The following is a 21,934-nucleotide window of genomic DNA, read 5'->3' as shown; positions in this document are numbered from 1 at the left end:
GTCCGGCATCCTTTCTTGAGGGAGTTGCCCCACACACGCACCGACGAGGACACTGTAAATGGGGCAAGATGGGTCTATCGGCCATACATCCACCCGCGTTTTTGGTAATTGGTGTGCTTCCAGACGCACTCCGAATCTTCTCAACCCTCACGTATGTTGGCCTGCCCCCCACCCTCACGGCCGCGTTGCAGGGGACTCGGCAGGCCACACAAGCACTTTGCAGTAAAACGTGGCGAGAGACGAGAGAGGTCACAAGCCTGCGAGCTTCTATTCAAGCACTCAATCCCAATGGGTGCGCCGTAATAGTATCGCCGAGGGGCACCTTTGCCCGGCGACAACGGACGCCCAAGGCCGAACAGCAGACCGCTAGCATAAAAGTCATTGCCATGTCAAAGGACGCCCTGACCGCCGTCGTCGGAGTACAGAATCCATCGGGGGACCTGCAGCTGCCATTCTCGAAACCGCGACTTATTAGACATATTACAGTCGGGTTACGGCATTTTTCCGGATCCAGTCGGATGACAGTGCAGCAGAGTTCAGCTGAGGAGGCCGTTTAAAGAAATGATTGGCACAACCCGCAGGGAGCCTGCAGGTGGCTTGGTGCCAACGTTGTTTGTACCTCTGGACTTGAGGCTCCTTGGACGACAGCGGGCGGCGAGGAGCAGCGCAGCGGCGGGGGTCCCTCCCTCTTCTACTCCCTTTATTGTGCTCTCAAGCTGTGCTGCCCCTCACTGTGACTCGGTGTCGAGCCAGCCAGCGTGCTCTCGGGGATCCAAACAGTGTTTTGCGTCAATCATCCGTTGCACTCTAGCTGCCTTGGGTCCGTTTGTTCATCATGTCGGAAGATACCACGGCACAAGAAGCAGCGCTCAAGGCTAATCGAGCGCTCTGGCGCCGCGCGCTGGCCAACTTGCGCGAGGGCGGCGGCGCGGGCGGCGCTGGTGACAACCAGGACGCCGGCGACGACGAAGAGCTCACGCTCGAGCTCGTCCAGGAGACGCTCCAGGTCGCAAAGCGTCTCCAGACACAGCACGACAAAGACCGGACCAGATTTACCATTCGCAACAAGGAGTACGTCGTCGCCGAGATCTTCGGGCGTATTGTGACGCGTATCGACGCCTTCAAGAGCGCCATCGACAATGGCGTGGCTCTCGACGTTAGCGGGCAAGCCGCCCTCCCCTGGGCCGCTGTCAAACTCGTCCTTGGGGTGAGTGTCTTGTTGGCGTCGCTTGCGGCTATTTACTGCAGGCTCTGATGTTCTCTGAATCCTTGTAGTTCCTTGTAAATTACCAGAAGCAGAAGGACGCCGTCATAGCAGGTCTCGCCACTGTCACGTACGTGCTCACATACTACGCTGAGCTCGTGGCGCTTTACGTCAGAAACAGGGCCGCGCCTCCGTCCGGTCAAAACCCTGGGGACCCGAGCCAGACCTTGATTGGCCACCTGAAAGATTCCATCGTCGCAGTCTACGCCCGGACGCTGCAGTTTCTTGGCGATGTCATCGGATTCTATGGCGAGCAGCCCGGGCCGTCCGACGAAGCGACTGGCAAAACAGGAAATAAGACGACCGGTACATCTCTACGTAATGGTAAGGTTTCTTCCCGGCCAGACGATATGCATTCCATGCCAGCGATATAAATTTTGCTTGTCGCCAAGATGTACATAACCTGCCAACAGCTCAACTGCTGACTTCCTCCCTTGCAGCTGCCCATAAGCTCCAGAAGCAGCTGAAGCGAAAGGGTGACGCTCTCAAGCGGGCTATCTTGGACACTGAAGAACCTTACCTGGCTTCTGTCTCGGACATCGAGGCCGGGAGAACGAAGGTGGACTTGTGGGTGAATCTGGTTAGGCGCGAAAGTCGGTGCTTCCTACTCCAACGACAGTTGACTAGCAACGAATACCTTGAAATGGCATCTACTAACTACTTTACCAAGAGGCTAGCCCAACTGCAAATGGCTGAGTTGCTTGATGGAATCTCCGCATGTCAGTTTTATCTCCCTGTCCAACCCCTAGTTTCGAGTTCAAGCACCAGGGGCGCCAAAGTCATATAAGTTGACACAACCTATGACAGCACTGCAAAATCGCCAGGACCGAGAGTTGCTAGATTGGCTATCCGACTTTTCCTCCATCCGGGACCATGCAAACTTCAGCTTTTCCCGGCTGTTCGACGCCGCAATGTGGATCCTCCACCTCGACGCATATCACCATTGGATGGTGTCGTCAACGGCCTCTGCGCTATGGATTCACGGGTCCCGTATGTCCTTCTGTTATCTTCTGCAATGTTTTCGTATAGGAGGATGCTGACTCTTAAACGTGATGTTACAGTCGGCTCCGGGAAATCGACGCTAATGTAATCAGCTTCCATTCCACTCTGCCTGGGCAGGGGTGTACCCTGAGGAAGCTTGATACGGCAGCTAACAAGGTCCTCCAGGTCACTCATTGTGGATGGCTTTCTGACAGACCTCCGCCCGCAGCCGTCCGCGCCTGTGGTTTTCTTCTATTGCGGCAATCTACCTCGCACGGCCGACGAGTGTGCTCGGGACATGCTGCGCCAGCTCGTCCAGCTAAACCCGTCGACAAGCCCTATGGCCCTGAAACTTGCCCACGGTGCTGGGAGGATGCCCGACGGCAGAGAGTGCCTCGATATGTTGAACAGCATAATTACAAGGGATAACTACAGCGTCGTTACCTTTGCCATTGATTCTCTGGATAAGATGGCATCACCGAAAGACGGAAGTCCGGCAAATGCTCTGACTCCAATGGGCCTGCTTTTAGACCTGGTTAAGCTGGCCCAGAGGAAGACCAGCCAGTGTCTCGTCAGGATATTGGTCACAACGCAAGGAAGAAATAGCGGGGTGGAGCGCGTTTTCGCGGATAATCGCGCCATGTTGCAAGCTCGCGAGATTTCCGTGGATAATGAAGCACCCAACAACATCCGACATTTTGTGGAACACATCGTACACAACTGGAGCAGTGCGGACTTCCTGCCATCTGAACCCGACGACCTGACAGCAAAGGCCAAATCGGCAGTCATTGATTATGTGACACGCGGCGCAGGCAAGATGTGCGGGTGCATCCCTTTCTCTTTTTCCCTACGCTCATTTTGGCTGTTATCCAAGACATTGACAATAAAGCCTGAAAATGTAAAACTCCAGGTATCTATGGGCCATCCTTACGCTCAACAGGATTCGAAACAATCCGGCCCTAACACGGGAGCGGGACGTGCAAACCCAGCTCAAACAGCACCGGCTTCCGAGCGACATCCTCCAGTCATACGAAAAGATCTGCTCCGGTCTTCAAAGCGACAGTGCCGGGGGATTACCGAGCAGCGGAAACGCCCAGAAAGCTATGCACTTGCTGTTTTCCGCGCGAAAGCGTCTGGCAACGCATGCGCTTGTCGAAGCAGTTTGCCCTTCGGTTGCCAACGGCCGTGCGACCGGGGCCGCCGGGTACCAGACTACGGCCCAGGACATTATCCAATGCAGCGGGGGTCTGATTGTCGAAGACCGGGACGAAGACGTTTTCGTTTTTTTCCATCCATCCGTGGAACAGTACCTCGAGAGCCGCCCCGACTATCTGCTTCAGTCAAACGCCGCCATGGCCAAGGCGTGCGTGTCGTATCTCCTTGAATTCTCGACCCTGGCGCAGCGGGCCCGTGGGCGAGGAAGAAACACCAAGGGGCCGTCCGACAGCAGGTTGAGAAACCGATCTAGATCGAGAAGTCGATCCAGAAGAAGACAGTCCAGAGCCGGCGGCCGGAGCCGGAGCCGGAGCCGGAGCCGGAGCTGGAGCGGAGACGGAGACGGAGACAGAGACGTTGCACCTAGCTACTCGGTCAGCCGGGGAAGACGGCAGCCCTTGAGGACGAACAGACGACAAAAAGTCAGCGGTGATGACCTTGTGCTCCAGGATTTTGAAGAATATGCCCACATCTACTGGGCGACGCACTTGGCCGCATCGCGGGCGGCCGGGAAGCAAGTTGCCGATTATCAACAATTGCTTACTGATACCTCCATGCTACTCGACGGCAGAGGTTTGGCTTGGATGCAAGGCGTGCACAAGTTGTTGTCGCAAAGGCCGATGGAGTTCTACGGCGCTACAGTTGAGCTGCAGCTGCAGCAATGCATGTGCTCTCATTCCCGTGCATGGCTACTGGTATCCGCAGTTTACGGCCTCCCCGAGCTCGTCGAACCCCGACTGAAGTGGGATCGTCCGCCGTCGTGGTGGAACAACAGAGAGGTGGTGAACGACAGCGGTTCATCAGCCTTGCACCTAGCCGCCAAGTTTGCCCATATTCCCCTGCTCAACCTCCTTGTCAAGATTGGTATATACCCCCAGGTATTTTGGGAGCGGGACGGTGAGCAGAAATATGCGCTACAACATGCGCTCGAGAATGTGACCAGTCCACCAACGAAGCAGGAGCTCAAGACATGGATTGACCTGTACAGAACGCCAATGCCCACGAGCGAGATTGTCCCTACCGCAATCCGATCCGCAATGCAGAATCCTTTCTGTGCCGAGGAGTTGGTCGATGTGATGTTTCGATTGTTTCCGAGCATCCAGTACGACAACAAGCTTCTGCTCGAGGCTGCCGTGAGCTACGCGCACTGCTCAGTCGGTCTTCTCAACAAAATCGTTACGACCGACTCTGAACTTGGCGAATCCATTCTCATCGCTGCGGCCAGGTGCTCTAGCGACACGAGAACGCTCTCGACGCGCATGGGGATATGGGATCGACTGGTCCCCGAGGGTCAAGGCAAGCGACTGGTGACGGATCAGGTCGTCGTGGCCGCGATCAAGGCTGGCAATGTGGACTTAACCGACCGTCTACTCGACGTCAGCGACCTGGTGGTCTCGAGCCAGATGCTGGAGCTTGCGGTCGCGCATCCACGGCACGCTCTGGGCCTCGTCGAGGTGCTCCTAGCAGGTGACGAGGTGGTTGAGACGACCGAAAGTATCCTGGCATCGGCTTTGTCCAACCCGGCGGTCAGCACAGACCTCCTCAAGTTGCTGCCCAAGCCTCGTCACGAAATTAATATCACGGAACCAATGCTGGTCCTGATGGCTGGGAACCGAGCTTGTGGTGGCGAATTGCTGCACTACATTGCGAGGATGTCACGCATACGAGTGGGGAAACCGACCGCTCCTGTATTTCAAACAGCTTTGGGCGTGCTGAATTTGCCGTTTCTGGAAGAGATGCGCAAATTGTGTCGGGGGCGCCTTAGCGATCGATACAAGCTGGACAAGGAGGAGCTGCTTTTGGCGCTTCGCCAGCCCTTCGGAGGTTCCGGTTTGGACCAGCCTCTCGCCGCATGTTATCCCACGACGCCCACACCGCTGACTCGTCCCGAACGCTCCTGGGACTCTCAGATGGCCGAGGCGATGAAGCTTCTGGCCAGCTGTTTTGAGGGTGACTGGCTCGCCCCTGTTATCGAGTTCGAGGATACATGGCCAATGGCGGAACACCATGGGCCTGCAGTGATGGGCTTCCTGTTTACTGCTACCCACGAAAACATCCCGCCCCCGCCCATAGAGCTACTTCTTGCAGCAGCGAGGAATAGGCAGTACGGTCCTGAGATTTTCGAACTTATTTCGAAGGCGCCCGGCTGTGGAATCGGCGCACTGCTCCACCGATATCCAGAAGTTGCTACAGAGGTTATCCACAGAGGCGCCGCCCGTCTTTTGAAGTACATCCAAGAACGGAAATCAGATCCGTTTGGCCGTTCTGCTGGGCTCAACATGCGCGCTGCTGCTTCTAATCCAGACCCAGGAGTGGCCAAGATAATCTTTGGAAAGTTCATTCCTGTGAAGATGGAGGATCTCGTGACGGCAGCCGGCAACTCGGACGACGTGCTGGAGTGCCTCATGGAAATGCCTACAGCGCCGCGGGAAAGGCCGGCGCAACTGCTGACAGCCATCGCGGGCGGTTGCAAACGAACCCGGACGCTGCGGCGGGCGCTCGAAGGGTCGACGGTGCAGCTGGGAACGGGCGGCACCCTCGACGCGGACCTCGCCCTTGCGGCCGCGTCCAACAGGCACGGCATCGAGATGCTCATATTCGTGCTCGCTTGCTCCTCCTCCCAGCTCGGCCGCCACGGAAGGAGCGGCGGAACCCCCACGCCCGCCCCCAGCCTCGCCGACAAGCTGGGAACCCTACCGCCGGATCCGTACAAGGTCTTGGACCTCCCCAATAACGCCAAGCTGGACGTCATCAGGAAGCGGTACCGGGAGCAGGTGCTCAAATGCCACCCGGATAAGGTGCCTGAGGCTGAAAGGGCCGAGGCCATCAAGCGCTTCAGCGCCGTCCAGAACGCCTGGGAGATCCTGGGCGACGCCGGCAAGCGCGAGGACTACCACGAGCTCGTCCAGCAGCACAAGCTTGCCGAGAAGCGCCGCCCGGAGATTAGCAGCTCGATGTTCGAGCGCGCGGCGGCCAACACCGGGGCGGCGCCCGAGATGCTCAGGGTGCTGCTCAACCGGTGCGCCGACGAGGACGTTGACAAGCTCATCACGCGGAAAGTCCTCGCGGCCGCGGCATCCAATGTGAGGGAAGGGGCCGAAGCGCTCCGCGTGTTGTTGATGGAGGGGAGCGCCGCTACCAGGGTAGACGAGCATGTAAGGGCTGCGGCGCGCACGGAGGAGGCGCGGGAAGTTCTCGCTAAAGCGCGTGAAGAGGTCCTCGAGATGATCATGGGTCGCGGGGAGGTGAAGCAGAACAAGGAGGCACGTCGTGGCCTTCCCCTGATATGAATTTCCACCCCTGTTCATGCTGAACTTGGCTCACAGCAGCCAGATCACGCTTCATCTGTCGATATTTGAGTACGCCCTCAAAGGCTCCCCTCCAAAAAAAAAAAGAAAAAAAAAGTCAAATGCCATAGTTCCTTCCGCTGCAAGTGAAGAGACTCATCGAAACGATCATTACGAAATCTGGCACATCGCATAATCCTTCAAGGAGGCAGACATGCTGCCTCGGGTATCTTCATCAGAGTATTCTTCATGACCCAAATTTTACCAAGGCTCGTGTGTTGGGGTTGCCCCTTGAGCAAACCCTCATGATGCCAGGTTCTCTGCAGCGACATGGTTACCTACCTACCTAGGTACCTATCCGCCTGCCCTGTATTGTCATTGGATGGGCTCGCGCGGCTCTGGGATGGAATCTTGAGAAGCCGGGGTCCACATGTATGTACCGAGGCAACTCAGATTTCAGGTTCACTAATCAACAACGGCCAACAAACTGCCCCTGGTAGTTTTCGCTGCATCTCTGGAGCCCTGTCGTTTAAGCTCATACCGAGCCTAAAACATGCCGCAACATGTACAGTGGGAGGACAAAAATACCGCGGAACTTTTAAACCCCACTTATAAACATTGCAATTTCAAAATGCTATAACTTTATCCACAATACGTGCACGATAGTAAAATAAGTTATTTTATAAATACAACTAATGGTTTTATAGTATATATAAATTTTAAAACATATTATTAAACGGTTATTTTTTAATTAATTATATATTAAATTACAATTTTTAAACACTTTTTATCGGGGTTTAAAAATATATTACTAATTAAAATAAAAATAATTTTTATGTATAACTTGGTTTTAAAACGTTTTGTAGCTTTTAAATAATACGTGTACCAAATATTATATAAAGTTTACATATAAATATATATTTTTAATTGCGTTTTAAAATATAGCAAATTTAATTATTAAAAAACGTATTTACTTATATAATTTATTATAAATTAAATACAAAGAAACAAAGTAAAATAAAAATTGGGCTGTGTAGTAAAATAAACGGTTTAGCACGTAATATTTTTATTTTACGCATATTTATTTGTATACCGTGGTTTTTCTTTATGCAAACTGCTGCTATTTTATTTTGAAAAAGTTCCTCGGTATTTTTGTCCTCCGACTGTACGTTGAGTAATCAGCATGGGAATTGAGGTATCGTAATCTCAAATCTCCTTTGCAAGATAATAAAGGGCACATTCTGGCCGTGTAGCGAAGGCATTCCAACTCTGATGACATGGAAAAGTGCTCGTTTTATCCTGCAAGGCCAAGATTCTTCTTGGAATCACGCACACACACAAATTACTTTCAGAACCCGGGCCGCGGAGTACACAGCGAAGTCGCCTCATAATGACCGAGCTATCGCAAAGGCCGGGTGCGTCCGCAACCGGGCCCTCGACTCCCAACTCGGAAGGCAGCTCCGGAGAAGTCGGGAGAAAGCTTCAGACTGATGGAAACGAGTCTAGCATTTATAGCGGAAGCGTCCATGGCCAACCAGGAACCGTACAAAGCCACCAGAGAGTCGTGGAGGCGGTGCAAAAGGAGATGCCAGGCTGGGACTGGGACTCGGATCCGATAAACCCTTTCAACTGGCCGAGAAGTAGGAAACTGGGTCAAGTATGGATGGCCGCTTCTGTGAGCCTTGCTGCGTAAGTTGTTCCACACCCAGGCCTGTTACTCCAAGGTTGCACTGCAAAAGATATCTGTTGCCTTCCGCTCGGATGGGCACTGCATAAAGCGCTGGTAGACTGACGCCCCTGGCTGGCAGGACGTTCGGCACATCCATCATCACCCCCGGCCGTGGCCAACTGATGCAAGAGTATGGCGTGTCCGGCACCGTGGCCATCCTGCCGCTTTCCCTGTACGTGCTCGCCCTCGCCCTCGGCCCCATCGTCGGCGGGCCGCTCTCCGAGACGGTGGGTAGGTACCCCGTGTATATGGCCTCCACGCCGCTGGGCGTCGTCTTCACCGTCGGCGCGGGCCTCTGCCCAACCTTCGCCGGCGTCTGCGCCCTCCGGTTCCTCGCCGGCTTCTGCGTCGCGCCCTCGCTCGCCATCGTCGCCGGCGTGCTGAGCGAGACGTTCCGCCCGGCCGAGCGCGGCCTGCCCTCGACCGTCTTCCTCCTGATGACCTTCATGGGCCCCGGCGTCGCGCCCGTCGTCGGGTCCTTCGTGGTCCAGCGCCAGGGCTGGCGCTGGTCCCAGTGGGTCCTGGCGCTCTTCCTCGGCTTCGGCCTGGCCGTCTCCCTCGCCCTCGGCCGCGAGACGTACCACCCGGTCCTGAAACGCCGGCGGGCCAGGCAGCTCGGTCTCTCCGGAGAGTCGTCGGGGTCTTGGAGAGCTAGGGCCGGCGAGTTCGTCACGATTGCGCTTGCGAGGCCGCTGCACATGCTTTTCACGGAGCCCGTCGTGGGCTTTGTGTGTCTGTACGTGGCGTGCGAGTTCGCCACGCTCTTCAGCTTCTTCGCCGCCGTTCCGTACGTTTTCGCCACTGTGTACTCGTTTGCGCTCGAGCAGTCCGGGCTTGTCTTCCTCGCCATGGTTTTCGGCTGCATCCTAGGCTCCCTGACCGTCGTCCTCTGCGAGATCCTGCTCTACCGTCGGCAGTTGCTCAAGTACGCGCCAGGCGGAGTACCACCGGAGCATCGACTGTATCCCGCCATGGTCGGGAGCGCCTGCCTTCCTTTGGGGCTCTTTTGTATGTCAAACCGAGCTGGCTACCTTTTCTTATGCCAGGTGGCAATCCCTGTTAGGGCTATATGACTGACGATGCCGCGATTTATAGGGTTTGCCTGGACTGCCCGTCCAGAGATATCGTGGGTGAGCCCCGTCGTTGCCATCGTTCCATTCGCTATGGGGAACTTTTGCATTTTTGTCAGTCTAACTCAGTATTGTAAGTATTCTTCTGCTTCTGGAAATGGTCAACCAAGCCCCGTTCCGAAAAGGCAAAGACCAAAAGTACGTCGTACTTCGGGAGCGTCGTATTGCGGAAGAATACAGAGCCTAACAATCCTTGTTCACTTACCCCTAGTAACCGACACGTATACTGGCTCCAACATTGCGAGCGCTATGAGTGCCAACAGTCTGGCGAGGTATGGTCTGGCGGCAGCCTCGCCCCTTTTTACAGTTCAAATGTACTCAACGCTCGGAGTGGCATGGGCTGGTACATTGTTGGGACTCATCGCCCTCGCGTTGATGCCTGTGCCCTGGGTCTTCTTCAAATACGGCAAGCAGATCAGGGCACGGAGCCAATATGAGACATGTGCGCTTTAAAAATAGCCGCCCAGGAATAACAGGCCGACCAAGTGCAACCTGTCTTGGGTGACAGACTCAACTGATCCGCGGATTGTTCCGTGCAATAGCAAGGACACCCAGACAGCACAGGATTAGGTATAAGAACATCACCAGGAGGTAGTTGGCTCGCTATGCTCAGAGATCTACTTGGGGATATTGTACTGCTGGGGACGTCACGATATCCTGTCGCCATGCCGTTGCTTACTGTCTCATGCTAATTTTAATGGGTATTCCGCCCTTCGCCTGTGAACTGAGGACTTCCTTCGAGTATGCCTGATAACCGATATCGCCGAAGAGTCTGGGGCCGTCAAGCGGGAGTTGACAACCACCTGTCCGATGATGTCTACAAACAGACGCGTCGTGTAATCGAGGATCTGGACCGTCTCCCCGCCACGCGCAGCAGACCGCAGGAAATCCAGGTATATAGACGTTTCTCGGAGCATGGCCGGGACTAATTTCAGGATGTTGATGCTTGAGAACCCTAAATTGAGAGCGCTCCTCCAAGTCTTCCACTGGCGACCATTTGTCGAGACCAAGTCACGGCCTTGAGTCAGTGGATGGAATGCTACAGAGCCGAGATGGTCGGGCTTGAGAAGGCTGTGCTCCTGCGTTAATTGAGCCATCATGTCCGGATGTGTAACGACTAGCATGGGGAAGTTGATTGGGAGGACGTCGAGATAGAAGGCACCGGCCGCAGCCATATCAGGATACTCTTCAATAATCAGACGACCAATCAAACCTATACAAACGTCACTTAGAGCTTTGCTTGTGACCTTGGCCACGGAGCCCGCGTGACCGAAAAGAAGCCTGTGAGAGATCAGGGGCTGCGAATTTGGGGGTTAGTGGTGGCGGCTCAAGGCATCGCTAAGACCTTGAGCGACTCACGATTCCGTGTTCTCGGGCGACACGTCTAACATATAGTCTAGTCGTGACAAGCCTGTAGATGAGACGCGAGAGCTGGGGGAGAAGGGCCAGCCCCACGACACGAGCCGTGAGGGCCCAAGAGATCTGACCCAATACCGGAAGCATAGTAGCAAGGTGGGTAGTGTTTGACTTGCTTGAAGCCGCTGGAATGGAAGGGAAATGCCGCCATGCCGCCATCACACGGCGGGCCGCATTTTATACACTAAAATGCTGCACGCCCGCTCAGCCCACTGCCTGGGAGCGGGCAGCGCAGCAGAGTCCGACGATGCGAACACACCAATCCTATTTGCGAGCCCAGGGACCCGCAAGACCAGGAGGCATCGTAGATAGGTTGATTGATGTTCGCCGATAGCGTTCGTTCCTTCTTAGGCTACCGTCTAGTTATTGAGGCAGCAAGATATCACGATCCTCACGATGTGGCGCGGACGAAAGCCGTAAATTTGATATATCGATGTGGAAGGGGTCCATGTTAGTTAGTCAACCGGACGAACTGGAGACCCTGCACGTCGTCATCGTCGTCCAGCGGGCCTAATCTGGGGCCACTGAATGGGTGGAGTTGTGGGTACCAGGCCACATCCTTGATTGGTCTCCGACTGTATGGGTCCTCGCCTATCTCGCTGTATCACGCAATGCCATAACGCGTGTTTCGAGGCAGCACGTGAAGCCCTAGCAATTCAATACCTATGTTTCGACAGTAAAAGGACGACTACTGCACCAACTAGTGAGATTCGCGAACCGATCCCGCTCCGCTCGACCACGTCTGCACGGCGCCAACACCGACAATGATGCGGCCGCGCCAGGCGCGCAGGATTGCCCTGCAGGCCCTGGCCGCCGCCCTGGTTTGGAATCTGATAGTCCTCTTCTTTCTGCCCGCCGACAGCCGCATCCTGTTATTCTTTCGCTTCACCACACATCGCGTCCTCTCGCTACTACCAACCCCGTACACCAACGAGGACTGGTTTTTTGAGCCGCCACGCTTTCCCATCGACTGGGGCAATGATGTTGCCTTCATCTTAAAGACGGGGTACGGTACCAAGGCCCGCCTACCCGCACAGCTCGACGCCTTCGGCATGAAGCTGGCCGGTGCTCGCGACGAAGCGGTGCTGGTTGTTGGAGACTTTTCCTCCCACCACCAGACCGACGGGCAGGACTTTCAGGTGCGCGACATGCTTGCCGCTGCCATGGAGAATGAAGCCCTGGCCTCGTTCCAGGACGCCAAGCGCATCCGCGTGTACCGAGAGATGACCGAGGCTATCAAGGCTGGGAAGGACGGCCCTGCGCTAGAAATAGGAAAGAAATTTGGCTGGGAGCTTGATGCCATGAAGGTACGATCATGATGATGCCTCCTACTCCGCGCAAGTTCCCGCGTACGAAGTATACGTGGGAGCGTCGAAAAAAATCTACACAGAATCTTACATCATCTAGTTCATCCCGGCCATGGAACTAGCATGGAGAACGCTACCCCGGCGGAAATGGTACCTCATGCTTGACGACGATACGTACATCATCCGGCCGTCTCTCCAACTACTTCTTGGCCATATGGACTCGTCCAGACCAATCTACCTCGGAAATGCGGTTGGCGACTACAAGGGGAGGTTCGCGCATGGCGGCTCGGGCATCGCCATCTCCGAGGCTGCGATGCGTCGTCTCTTTGACGAACGCCCCGACGCGGTGCGCGCCGCCTATCTTGACTCCCTCACGGAGACGTGGGGCGACCGCCTCGTAGCCCACACCTTGATGAAGGTTGGCGTGTATCTCGAGGAGCGGTACAAGCACCTGTTCAATGGGGAGCGCCCACGCGCCACACGCATCCGCGCCGACCGGTTCTGTGCACCGCTCATCTCGTTCCACGCCCTTGCCCAGCCGCCACAAATGCTCGAGGTTGGGAAAACGTTCCGCAACGTTGCCGAGCCTGTCCTCTGGAGCGAGCTCTGGGGGATCTATAGACAACCCGACCTGAACGTCTTTGGGGAGCTCGAGGTTCGGGAGGGGGAGGACCATGTCGGGCCACCACATGACGAGAACATGATCATCAAGAAAAATGTCGGGTCTGCGGAGCGCTGTTTGGGCTATTGCATCAAGTCGACCGGGTGCCTGGCATGGAGATGGGAACAGGAGGCAAAAACATGCTACCTGGCCCCTTGGTTCATAATAGGGGAAAGAGACAAAGGAGCGGTCAAGCGCGAAGGAGTGAGTTCTGGTATAAACGTCCGTCGGATACGGTCGCTGCAGGAGGGCTGCGAGGCTCGAGGTGTTCAGCAGCAGTCCGGCGATGCTTGATCACATGATGCACGTTATCAGGAATCTTTGAACAAGTCGATTTTCGAGCACGAAGCGGGCGTCAAATGTCATTTAGATCCTGCATACCATAGGATACCCATGGCGCTCCCCTCGGGCGAAGTAGGTACCACCTACTACCCACCTGGTCTATGTGATTTTTCTTCCTTCTTTCCGCCCTGTTGCAATGAATGTCTCTGCACGAGACTTCCCCGCATCGAACTTTTATTTTGCGGAGCAGCCATCTAGGGTGATGGTCTCGGACAACGAGCACCGTGTAGGGCTCCTGATGGATGGTAGGGCAGCAAGTCAGGAGCACCAGATCGTGTGCCAATGGCCGTAGCCCGGCGGCTAAATGGAATACATCCAGCTTTACGTCACCTCGGCCCTTGAAGGGTCAGTGAAGGCAAGCCAGATGGAATATTCATTGCAGTATCAGTACATACCCAGAGCACGCCGAGCGGTGTTCGTCCTAGACTTTCCCTCGTGAGCCTACTTCTGCCCAACTTGAATTTTTAGCAGCTTTATGGACATCGCGACGTTGTTTTCACGATTCCAGAGTTATTGAATGAACCCCCGTGGAAAGCATGCCTGGCGATCTGGGCTTTCCGCCCCTGAACCGGTCGCCGTCTGGATGGCTTGTGCACCCCACCATGTCCACCCCGTCCCAGATTGCTGCCGCACGGACCTTACATACGTCAATACCCCTCGACCAAACTCGATCTAAAATCTCGCCTGCCCAACCTCAACCGTGCCGGACTGACAGGGGCTCTTTCTCTTGGCCATCGCGACGTTTGCTTTTCTGGCACCTTCTTGGACGCATCCACCCGCCTGTCCCGACTGGACTACAACGCCCTTCGCGGCAACAGGACTCCAAAGACATTTCTGGGTCTGCCACCGCCATACGGAGACCTATTACCCCGACCCGAACAAACACCCTGAGCACGATCCCTACTGGCACGTCCCGACGTCGACAGAACTACTACCTGCCCTACCCACCTATCCACGTCTCTCTTCGATACTCGCCCCGGCACCTGCTTCCCTAGGTACCTACATACCTACCTACCCACTATCAAGACGCAATGGACGCATCGTCGGCCCCTGCTACCAATTCCCAAGCGTCTGGGGCGGGCTGGACTGCCTTCCTGAAGGTTAGACCGCACCCTCTCCTCACACGATGGCTCGTTCTTGCGACTCGCTACAAGCGCATCCAAGATACCCTCACTAACCGCCGAGGCTCGTCGCCCCCATCATCCAGTCTATCGCCTCGTTCAACGGCGATCTCTCCAGCCTGACCGCTCCTCCCTTCATCCTCTCCTCGACCAGCTTGACCGAGTTCAGCTCCTACTGGTGCGAGCACCCGGCAATATTCGCAGCTCCCGCCAAGGAAACCACCCCCGAGAAGCGAGCTCTCCTCGTGCTCAAGTGGTTCTTGACCACCCTGAAGCAGCAGTACGCCAGCCGTAGCGAACAATACGGAAACGAGAAGAAGCCCCTGAATCCTTTCCTCGGAGAGCTCTTCCTGGGCAGGTGGGAGGATGAGGCCGGCATCACCGAGATTATCAGCGAGCAGGTTAGGTACGGGCACATTAAACCAGATATCTCACCGCCAGCATGGCTCACAGACAGGGCCACTGGACGCAAGGCTGGGCTGATGCTAAAACTCCATCCGCCATCTACAGCCACCACCCGCCAGCTACGGCGTACTGCATCACCAACTTGCCCACCGGTGTACAGCTGGAGGGATACAACGCGCAGAAGGCGACGTTTATCAAAACGATAAATATCAAGCAGATTGGGCATGCCGTCCTCACGGTGCCGGTGCCGGCGTCGGACCCACCTCAGAGCGAGACGTTCCTCATAACCCTACCGGCCCTGCACATCGAGGGGTTGATCTTTGGTGCGCCATTCATCGAGCTCGAGGGCGCTTCGTTCATCACCTCGTCGTCCGGATTCACGGCCAAGATCGACTACAGCGGCAAGGGATGGCTTTCGGGCAAGAAGAACAGCGTCACGGCAGTCTTGTACCCCACAGGCCGCGAGAAGGAGGTTCTCTACAACGTCACGGGCCAGTGGACCACGTCGTTTGAGATCTACTCTGGCCCAGCCAAGGGAAACAAGTCGTCCACACTGGTTGGGACATACAAGGCGGCCGAGGTCCCGTCGACGAGCTTGAAAGTCGCGCCGATCGAAGAGCAGCACCCGCTCGAGTCGCGCCGCGCCTGGGCCAAGGTGGCAGCCGCCATTGCCAAGACGGACCTGGACACTGTCGGCGCCGAAAAGGGCAAGATTGAGCAGGCACAGCGCGATCTCCGCGCCAAGGAGCGCTCCGAGGGCCGTATGTGGCAGCGTCGCTACTTCACCATCCACACCGATGCGCCCGACTCCGTTCTCACCACGTTGGGCCCCGTGGTCGGGCTCGCAGTCCACGGCGACAGCGACAAGACCGGCGGGCTGTGGAGGTTTGACAAGGCCAAGGCAGAGAAGGCAAGGAAGGATCTCAAGCTCTCTGCGGAGGAGCAGGCAAAGATTGCAAAGGAAATCCTGGGGCAGTCGTAATGAAAAACAGGGGTCGGTGCAGGAGCACGAGAGGCTGATAGAACATGATAGTGCATTGGGTGTCATTATACATGGGCGGCGCCCGATAGCATGGAAACTCGGCACAATGCTGTGCATCCTTTCCAGATTTCATTATCAACCTGTTTCTGTCGGTTTCCAATGAAGACAGGTGTTTTGTCAGGCATGTCACATGTTGCTGATGAAGGCGCTAGTGGGTCTTTGACTTGGTGGCGGGTCTCGTGCTTTGGAATCCAATCGAAGCCCCTGGCGAGCTCCAGCGCTTTCTAAATAGCATCAAAAACTTGGGTCGAACTCTCACGAACCACAAAGACACTTCTCGAAGTAACTCATAGCAGATTACCACATTTCCAGAAGCCGCATGCAGGTTCGAGACGCGTCTAAACTGGTGATTTACGGACATCGTTTCGAAATGGTTCACGTAATGAGCGCAGTTTCGAGAAGGCTCGAGATGTCTTTGGCACAGGACTACCCGTGTATAAATCTGCCCGTTGATTCCCGAGAAGAAGTCGAGTTTTTCTTTCCATCGACATCATCAAACATAACATCCAAAGCAATCTGAACATACTGCATGCAATCTTGCAAAGCGCAAACCTACAAACTCATCGCTCCTCGCTCCTCCCGCTACCTGCGACCAGCAACCCGCAAGACCAACATTACACTCTCCAGACCCTACAGTGTCAGGTCGCGCAACACCAACATGTCTCTCTTCGCCAGGAACCTCTGCAACAACAACGACGACGTGAGCCTCGCTCCGTTCTTCCGCTTCATCGACGCCTTTGACAACCACCAGAGCCACAAGCGCGGCGGCCAGGCGTCCGTCTTCCGCGCCTCCTTCAACCCCAAGTTCGACGTCGTCGAGACCAAGGAGGCGTACGAGCTCCATGGCGAGATCCCCGGCGCCGAGCGCAAGGACGTCTCCATCGAGTTCACCGAGCCCCAGACCATCACCATCCACGGCCGCGTCGAGCGCCGGCGCACCGAGGGTAACCCGCCCGCGGGCCTGGTGGAGGGTGGCGAGCCGGCGACGACGGCGGCCATCACCGAGGGCGGCGAGAAGAGGCCGGCCTCGCCCTCGAGCGAGTCGCACCACGCCACCGTGACGGACGAGGAGACCGAGGCGGCCAAGGAGCGCGGCGAGGTGGCCCAGTCGGGCGCCGCCGCCGCCGACCAGAAGCAGCAGCAGCAGGCGGCGGCGCCCAAGCACAAGTACTGGTTCCAGGAGCGCTCGGTCGGCGAGTTCCACCGCAGCTTCTCCTTCCCCGTCCCGGTCGACGAGGAGGCCGTCAAGGCCTCGCTCACCAACGGGGTCCTCCGCGTTACGGTCCCCAAGCAGGAGAAGCGCTCCAACCGCCGCATCGACATTGTCTAAGAGCATTCGCCAAGTGTGGCGACGGAGGATGGATTTTCAACGACCCGCATTCCGTACGATGAGGAGGGGGTAATATCCTGATTTTCGAGACTTTGGCATTCATTTTGAGGGGGAACTTGGATGTATTGGAGTTTACAGTTTGGACGTATCCTTGTTGTTTCCATTTTCAGACTTACACGCTGCTCAGCCCGGCACCAGACCAACTAAGATAAATCAATTGAAAGTTCGCAATAGCACCCAAGAACTCGCGTGTGAGATGTCAATGCTCGTGAATTGACATGCATTTAGAGGGAGTGCAGCTGCACATCGAATCAATCCGATCGACCGGGCCATGGAATCATGCGCACGAGGCCGCCTAGAGGGCCACAGCCACCAAGGCCCACTGCCCGGACGTCACCAACCAACGAGGGGATACACCGAAGCTTTCCTCATCTTGCGACGCGACCAAAGTGCTCCTGGGCGCAAGCAGGATCGTGATAGGGCCAAGCAACTGGTCTTGGTGTTTCGTGAATGCATTGTTTGACGTCGGGCATTATGCAACCTGTACTATTCAACGCTTCTTGTTGATGATACCGTTTGTGTGTAAAAGGCGGTGATGACTTCCTAGGGGGATTTCCCAGTTAGGCAGTGCATGCAACGATCTAACCGCTGTGCCGCTTGGTCAGCTCAGCGCCTAGACCGAGATGGCACACATGTTCAATGTGCGATGTTCCAATATCACACCGTCCAGCCTCGGGTCTGCACATCAATACCCACGCGGACCACGACCTATTCAGGCCGCCCGTAATCTCCCAAAAGGGAAATGCGCGATCTGTCCTGGGGGTGAGGAAGCTCAAATGCAAGCTCCTTGCTAGCACACTTCACCTTGGGCAACGCGAGAAGCTAAGTCGGTTTCCATCGAGCTATCTACCCGTTAGACCCATCTCTGCACGTGAGTCACCTCGTCATCCCCTCCGTCCTTCTTCCCATCCAGGCGCAACGCGAAGCGAGTCGCCGGGGGCTCTGCTGGCGCTTCGATTCCATATAAGCGCCGGGCTGGAGCGTAGGGCTGTGGTTGGCCAGGACAGCGCTGGGCTGCCCCACCCGGACCTGCCAAAACTGGACGGCAGTCGGCGACCTTGCTGTGATCGTGGGGTCTGGTTGGCGGTTGGCGCCTCAGTCCTTGAAGCTTCTAAAATTACACCAGCTCCTGCCGCCGTGATTGGGCAGCACTCAATATCGACCACCTTCCCTGTCGGGCCTTGTGCACTGTCTTTGGACGCTGGCCGACGCACTACGACGCACGACGGTCCCCACTCTTTGCGGTCTCGCGCAATGCAATCCTAGATTCCCGCGCCGGGACCGATGTTCCTCTGGCCGCCAGACCTGCATCGCAGCCGAGTGGCAACCGAGGGCGCCAAAGCCAGCGCCCAAGAGCGCCTTCTTGTTGGTGGCCGCCGCGGGCATTGTGGGCATTGCGCGCATGACGGGTCCTTCGCCGCTGGTCCTGGCCGTACCCAGGCAACCAGGCTCGCACCACCACGCTGGGCTCACACCACACCCCCCCTTGCCCAGTGGCTTGGGCTTGGGATCCGGCCAGAGGGCGTGTGTGACTGGCACTCGATAGCCGCTCTCTCGCGCGTCCGATCCACGCATCTGCCTTGATAGATACCTCCCGACTGCCCAGCCGGCCGTCGTGCCCACACCCCTTCGCACCCTTAAAGACTATATCGGTCCCCCGGCCAGCAGAGCTGACTGCTTATTCCTCCTCTCTTCCTCCCCATTCTCTTCTCCACGCCTCCTGCGCCTTTACAAGAATAGACTGCTTCGTAGAGCGAAGTGTCGTCCCATCGTTCCTTCCTTTTGCTCCACCCTTACATTGTCTTCCCACGAGCGCTGAGCGTTGCATTCCGCTGGACGGTCTTTTCTATTTTGCGCCGTAGCATGCCGTCGCTCCATTAAACAACCATCTCACTGTTGCACGCAGAGACGAAAATGGCCAGCCTCCCGCTGACCTCGAACACATATCAGCCCCCGTCGCCTTCGCAGGGTCGAAAGGTCGGGCGGCTTCTTAATACTATAATGGAGGATGATAACGAGGATCCCCCCACTGCACAGCTCCGGCGGAGGACCCAACAACACGCCGCCGCCAGCAGCCTGGGCTCGGACATGAAGATCCAAGCCTGGTTGGGACCTGTTGGGGACCACTTCCCCACGCCGCGGGGCTTCAACTTCATGCCGGCCCCCGACCTGCCCTCGTCGCCGTCCTCGGCTTCCGCTGACGAGAGCCTTTCCGAGTCGACGTCCTCCAACCCCTCCGATGCCTGGAACAGGCGCCAGAGCGCCATGACCGACGTCACCGAATTCGACGACCTCTACGATGTGTCGGACGAGGACGTGCCCCGCCAGGACATGCTCAGGAACGGAGGCATCGCCCGCCGCAACAGCTCGCGCCGCAAGTCGGGTGTCCGCCCCACAGCCGAGGTGCCGCGCAAGCCACTCCCTCGCCTGGTCATCCCTGGCGCGCGCACGGCACCGGTACCCGAGCCCGAGAGCTGGTCTGCCAGGTCGGACCGGCTCAAGATGAAGAACAAGCTCACCTCGCCGGTCGTGCCGACGCCCACCTCCATCGTTCAGATGTCCCCCGCCGTCATGTCGTACATGAAGGCGCAGCAGTCCCTGGACATTCCGACCGTTTCTGCGCCACCCTCGCTCGATGGCAGCATGACTTCGGACCAGCTGGCGCAGATGTCCGCTCCCCCCACCCCCATCATCGGCGGACAGGACGGCGGCGAAGGCAACTGGTCTGGCGTTCATCTGCAGCCCGGGGCCCTGGCTACCCTCGCCTCCCTCTCGAGCTCTGGCTCCGAGGCCGACGAGCTCGAGCGCACCCAGCAGGTCATCGAGGTGCCCCAGCAAATGCCCGAGATGCTCCAGCAGCCATCGAGCCTGTTCAGGAACCTTGTTCGCGCCTCGATCCCCCAGTCGCCCGCCGTCGGCTCGCTGGCCGGTCTCACCAGGCTGGAAATTCCCTCCCCGGGCGGGTTTTTCTCTGGCCTCTCTCCTCGCAGCAGGACCACCTGGCATTGGCCCGCGCCGCCCGCCGCCGCCGAGCCCGCCCCTCCGACCTCGACGACCGCCGAGCAGTTCTACAAGGCTCCCTGGAACACAGAGACCGCCCCCACGATGCCCACCCCCACGGTCCGGGCTCTCCACATGCCGGCCGGCGACTTCTCCTCGTCTCCTGTCGAGCAGGTCGTCGAGATGCCTCTCAGGCAGGCCGTGGAGGATGATCTCGCGACCGCCGTTCCAGTGCAGCAGACCCCGGTGACCGCCGTGCGGATCCCTGCTGTTCAGCCCCTGGACGCCCTGAAACATGTCAACGAGGAGCCATCCTCGCCAGTAGCAGAGGTTGTCCCGGCCGGACTCGTTCTGCGAAATGAGCAATTGTACGCCACCAAGCAACAGGAGTACGAAGGCACACATGCCGACCGCACCGAGCGTTGGCTCTTGGCACAGAGGGCATACCTGAAGGGTGTCGACTGCATTCCCGAAGTCGACGACGAGGATGACGAGGAGCCGGGGTTGATATCTTCAACGGAGGACGAGGAGGAAGAGGAGGAGAAGAGGCCGGTGGTTCCTGCCAAGGACGTGGTGCTAGCCAAGCAACCCGAGGTCGGAGTCGAGCCCGCGTCCTCGGAGAGTCGCGTTGCCGGGACGGAAATGGTGGTTGCACAAACCAAAAAGTCGGTCCGCTTTTCCGAGGTCGTGAAGCCTCCAGCGCTACCCCTGAAGCTCCCATCCAAGCTTGTGCGGCAGGAGTCGGCGTACTACAGAGCCTTTACGGACTACACTGTGCGCGCCCACCACAAGGATGCCTTTGTCAACCGGCTGCCGCGCTTCGAGGCCCTCCAAGCCCAGCGCGTCTCCCTACGTGAGGCTCACCGGAACCAGCTCCTCGGAAAGTACCAGCTGTCGGTCGTGCCCCTCTCGGCCAAGAAGCGCATGAGCACCAACGTAGTCCGGGGCGACGACGTGGTGACGGACGACCCAGAGAAACTGCGGGCCGACAAGGAGAGTGAGGCGCTGTCGCAGGCGAGTGCGGCGGCGTGGCACGTGGCGGCCACCAAGCTGCTCAACGGCGGCCGGCTGATCGGGGCGCCGGTGCACAAGCGGCTGGCGCGCATGTCCCGCATGACCAACTCGCCCGAGGGCCGCACGCGGATCCTGGACCTGGGCGGGCAGGCGACGTGCGACTGGGCGTGGCACGCGGCGCTGCAGTACCCCAACACAAAGGTGTACACGGTCACGACCAAGGCGATCCGGCAGCTGTCCAACTGCAACGTGCGGGGCCCGCCCAACCACCGGCAGGTGGCGGTGCAGCGGCTCGCACGGCTGCCCTTCGCCGACGACCAGTTCGACCTCGTGTCGGCGCGCGAGCTGCACTCGGTGCTCAAGCTCGTGGGCGAGAACGGCGAGGACGAGTGGGAGTCGTGCCTGCGCGAGTGCATGCGCGTGCTCAAGCCGGGCGGCTTCCTCGAGTTCTCCGTCATGGACTCGGACGTGGTCAACGCGGGCCCGCTCGGCAACGCCAAGGCGGTCGAGTTCGGCTTCGCGCTCAAGACGCTCGGCTACGACCCGAACCCGTCGCGCATGTTCCTCGGCCGCCTGGCCCGCGCGGGCTTCGAGGGCGCCCGCCGCGCCTGGACCTGCCTGCCCATGGGG

General features: G+C 57.5%; 8 protein-coding genes across 8 annotated transcripts in view; 6 read left to right on the top strand and 2 right to left on the bottom strand.

Moving 5' to 3' along the window:
• The first annotated feature begins 120 nt into the window (after positions 1-120).
• Positions 121-7,023, top strand: GGTG_01339 (hypothetical protein). The gene is made up of 8 exons (XM_009219101.1): positions 121-1,207; positions 1,276-1,588; positions 1,705-1,857; positions 1,942-1,983; positions 2,072-2,254; positions 2,326-2,350; positions 2,432-3,064; positions 3,156-7,023. The coding sequence occupies exons 1-8, from the start codon at positions 836-838 to the stop codon at positions 6,748-6,750; spliced, it is 5,316 nt and encodes a 1,771-aa protein (XP_009217365.1). The 5' UTR covers positions 121-835; the 3' UTR covers positions 6,751-7,023.
• Positions 7,024-8,137: 1,114 nt separating this feature from the next.
• GGTG_01338 (hypothetical protein) lies at positions 8,138-10,176 on the top strand (the record flags this gene model as incomplete). The annotated part of the gene is made up of 5 exons (XM_009219100.1): positions 8,138-8,436; positions 8,556-9,484; positions 9,572-9,679; positions 9,818-9,878; positions 10,149-10,176. The coding sequence occupies 5 exons, from the start codon at positions 8,138-8,140 to the stop codon at positions 10,174-10,176; spliced, it is 1,425 nt and encodes a 474-aa protein (XP_009217364.1).
• On the bottom strand, positions 8,506-12,234 carry GGTG_01337 (hypothetical protein). Its single transcript, XM_009219099.1, has 2 exons — positions 10,966-12,234; positions 8,506-10,904 (listed from the first exon to the last, which is right to left on the bottom strand). Exons 1-2 carry the CDS (start codon positions 11,179-11,181, stop codon positions 10,290-10,292), a joined length of 831 nt encoding a protein of 276 aa, XP_009217363.1. The 5' UTR covers positions 11,182-12,234; the 3' UTR covers positions 8,506-10,289.
• GGTG_01336 (hypothetical protein) lies at positions 11,655-13,458 on the top strand. The gene is made up of 2 exons (XM_009219098.1): positions 11,655-12,329; positions 12,430-13,458. Exons 1-2 carry the CDS (start codon positions 11,787-11,789, stop codon positions 13,282-13,284), a joined length of 1,398 nt encoding a protein of 465 aa, XP_009217362.1. The 5' UTR covers positions 11,655-11,786; the 3' UTR covers positions 13,285-13,458.
• Positions 13,459-14,363: 905 nt separating this feature from the next.
• GGTG_01335 (hypothetical protein) lies at positions 14,364-15,840 on the top strand (the record flags this gene model as incomplete). Its single annotated transcript, XM_009219097.1, has 3 exons — positions 14,364-14,432; positions 14,540-14,859; positions 14,964-15,840. 3 exons carry the CDS (start codon positions 14,364-14,366, stop codon positions 15,838-15,840), a joined length of 1,266 nt encoding a protein of 421 aa, XP_009217361.1.
• A 469-nt stretch (positions 15,841-16,309) lies between these two features.
• GGTG_01334 (heat shock protein 30) lies at positions 16,310-17,440 on the top strand. Its single transcript, XM_009219096.1, has one exon. It carries the CDS (start codon positions 16,430-16,432, stop codon positions 17,228-17,230), a length of 801 nt encoding a protein of 266 aa, XP_009217360.1. The 5' UTR covers positions 16,310-16,429; the 3' UTR covers positions 17,231-17,440.
• Positions 17,441-18,442: 1,002 nt separating this feature from the next.
• On the bottom strand, positions 18,443-18,955 carry GGTG_01333 (hypothetical protein; the record flags this gene model as incomplete). Its single annotated transcript, XM_009219095.1, has 1 exon — positions 18,443-18,955. The coding sequence occupies exon 1, from the start codon at positions 18,863-18,865 to the stop codon at positions 18,443-18,445; it is 423 nt and encodes a 140-aa protein (XP_009217359.1). The 5' UTR covers positions 18,866-18,955.
• Positions 18,956-19,204: 249 nt separating this feature from the next.
• The window catches only part of GGTG_01332 (verprolin), a gene marked incomplete at both ends in the record, with an annotated part of 4,141 nt that continues 1,411 nt past the window's right edge, over positions 19,205-21,934 (top strand). Inside the window, one exon of the mRNA XM_009219094.1 lies at positions 19,205-21,864. Within this exon, the coding sequence (XP_009217358.1) occupies positions 19,205-21,864 (2,660 nt within the window). The remainder of the gene's footprint in view (positions 21,865-21,934) is intronic.

Source organism: Gaeumannomyces tritici (assembly GCF_000145635.1).
Source record: "Gaeumannomyces tritici R3-111a-1 unplaced genomic scaffold supercont2.1, whole genome shotgun sequence".
NCBI classification, from domain to species: domain Eukaryota; kingdom Fungi; phylum Ascomycota; class Sordariomycetes; order Magnaporthales; family Magnaporthaceae; genus Gaeumannomyces; species Gaeumannomyces tritici.
This window is presented reverse-complemented; position numbering and strand designations above follow the sequence as displayed.

Coding starts and splice junctions, on each gene's coding strand:
- GGTG_01337 (XM_009219099.1), bottom strand. CDS start 11,181: ATGGCGGCATGGCGGCATTTCCCTTCCATTCCAGCGGCTTCAAGCAAG. Junction 10,905..10,965: donor TCGCCCGAGAACACGGAATC/GTGAGTCGCTCA, acceptor CCAAATTCGCAG/CCCCTGATCTCTCACAGGCT.
- GGTG_01336 (XM_009219098.1), top strand. CDS start 11,787: ATGATGCGGCCGCGCCAGGCGCGCAGGATTGCCCTGCAGGCCCTGGCC. Junction 12,330..12,429: donor GGGAGCTTGATGCCATGAAG/GTACGATCATGA, acceptor TACATCATCTAG/TTCATCCCGGCCATGGAACT.
- GGTG_01339 (XM_009219101.1), top strand. CDS start 836: ATGTCGGAAGATACCACGGCACAAGAAGCAGCGCTCAAGGCTAATCGA. Junction 1,208..1,275: donor CTGTCAAACTCGTCCTTGGG/GTGAGTGTCTTG, acceptor GAATCCTTGTAG/TTCCTTGTAAATTACCAGAA. Junction 1,589..1,704: donor CGGTACATCTCTACGTAATG/GTAAGGTTTCTT, acceptor CCTCCCTTGCAG/CTGCCCATAAGCTCCAGAAG.
- GGTG_01334 (XM_009219096.1), top strand. CDS start 16,430: ATGCAATCTTGCAAAGCGCAAACCTACAAACTCATCGCTCCTCGCTCC.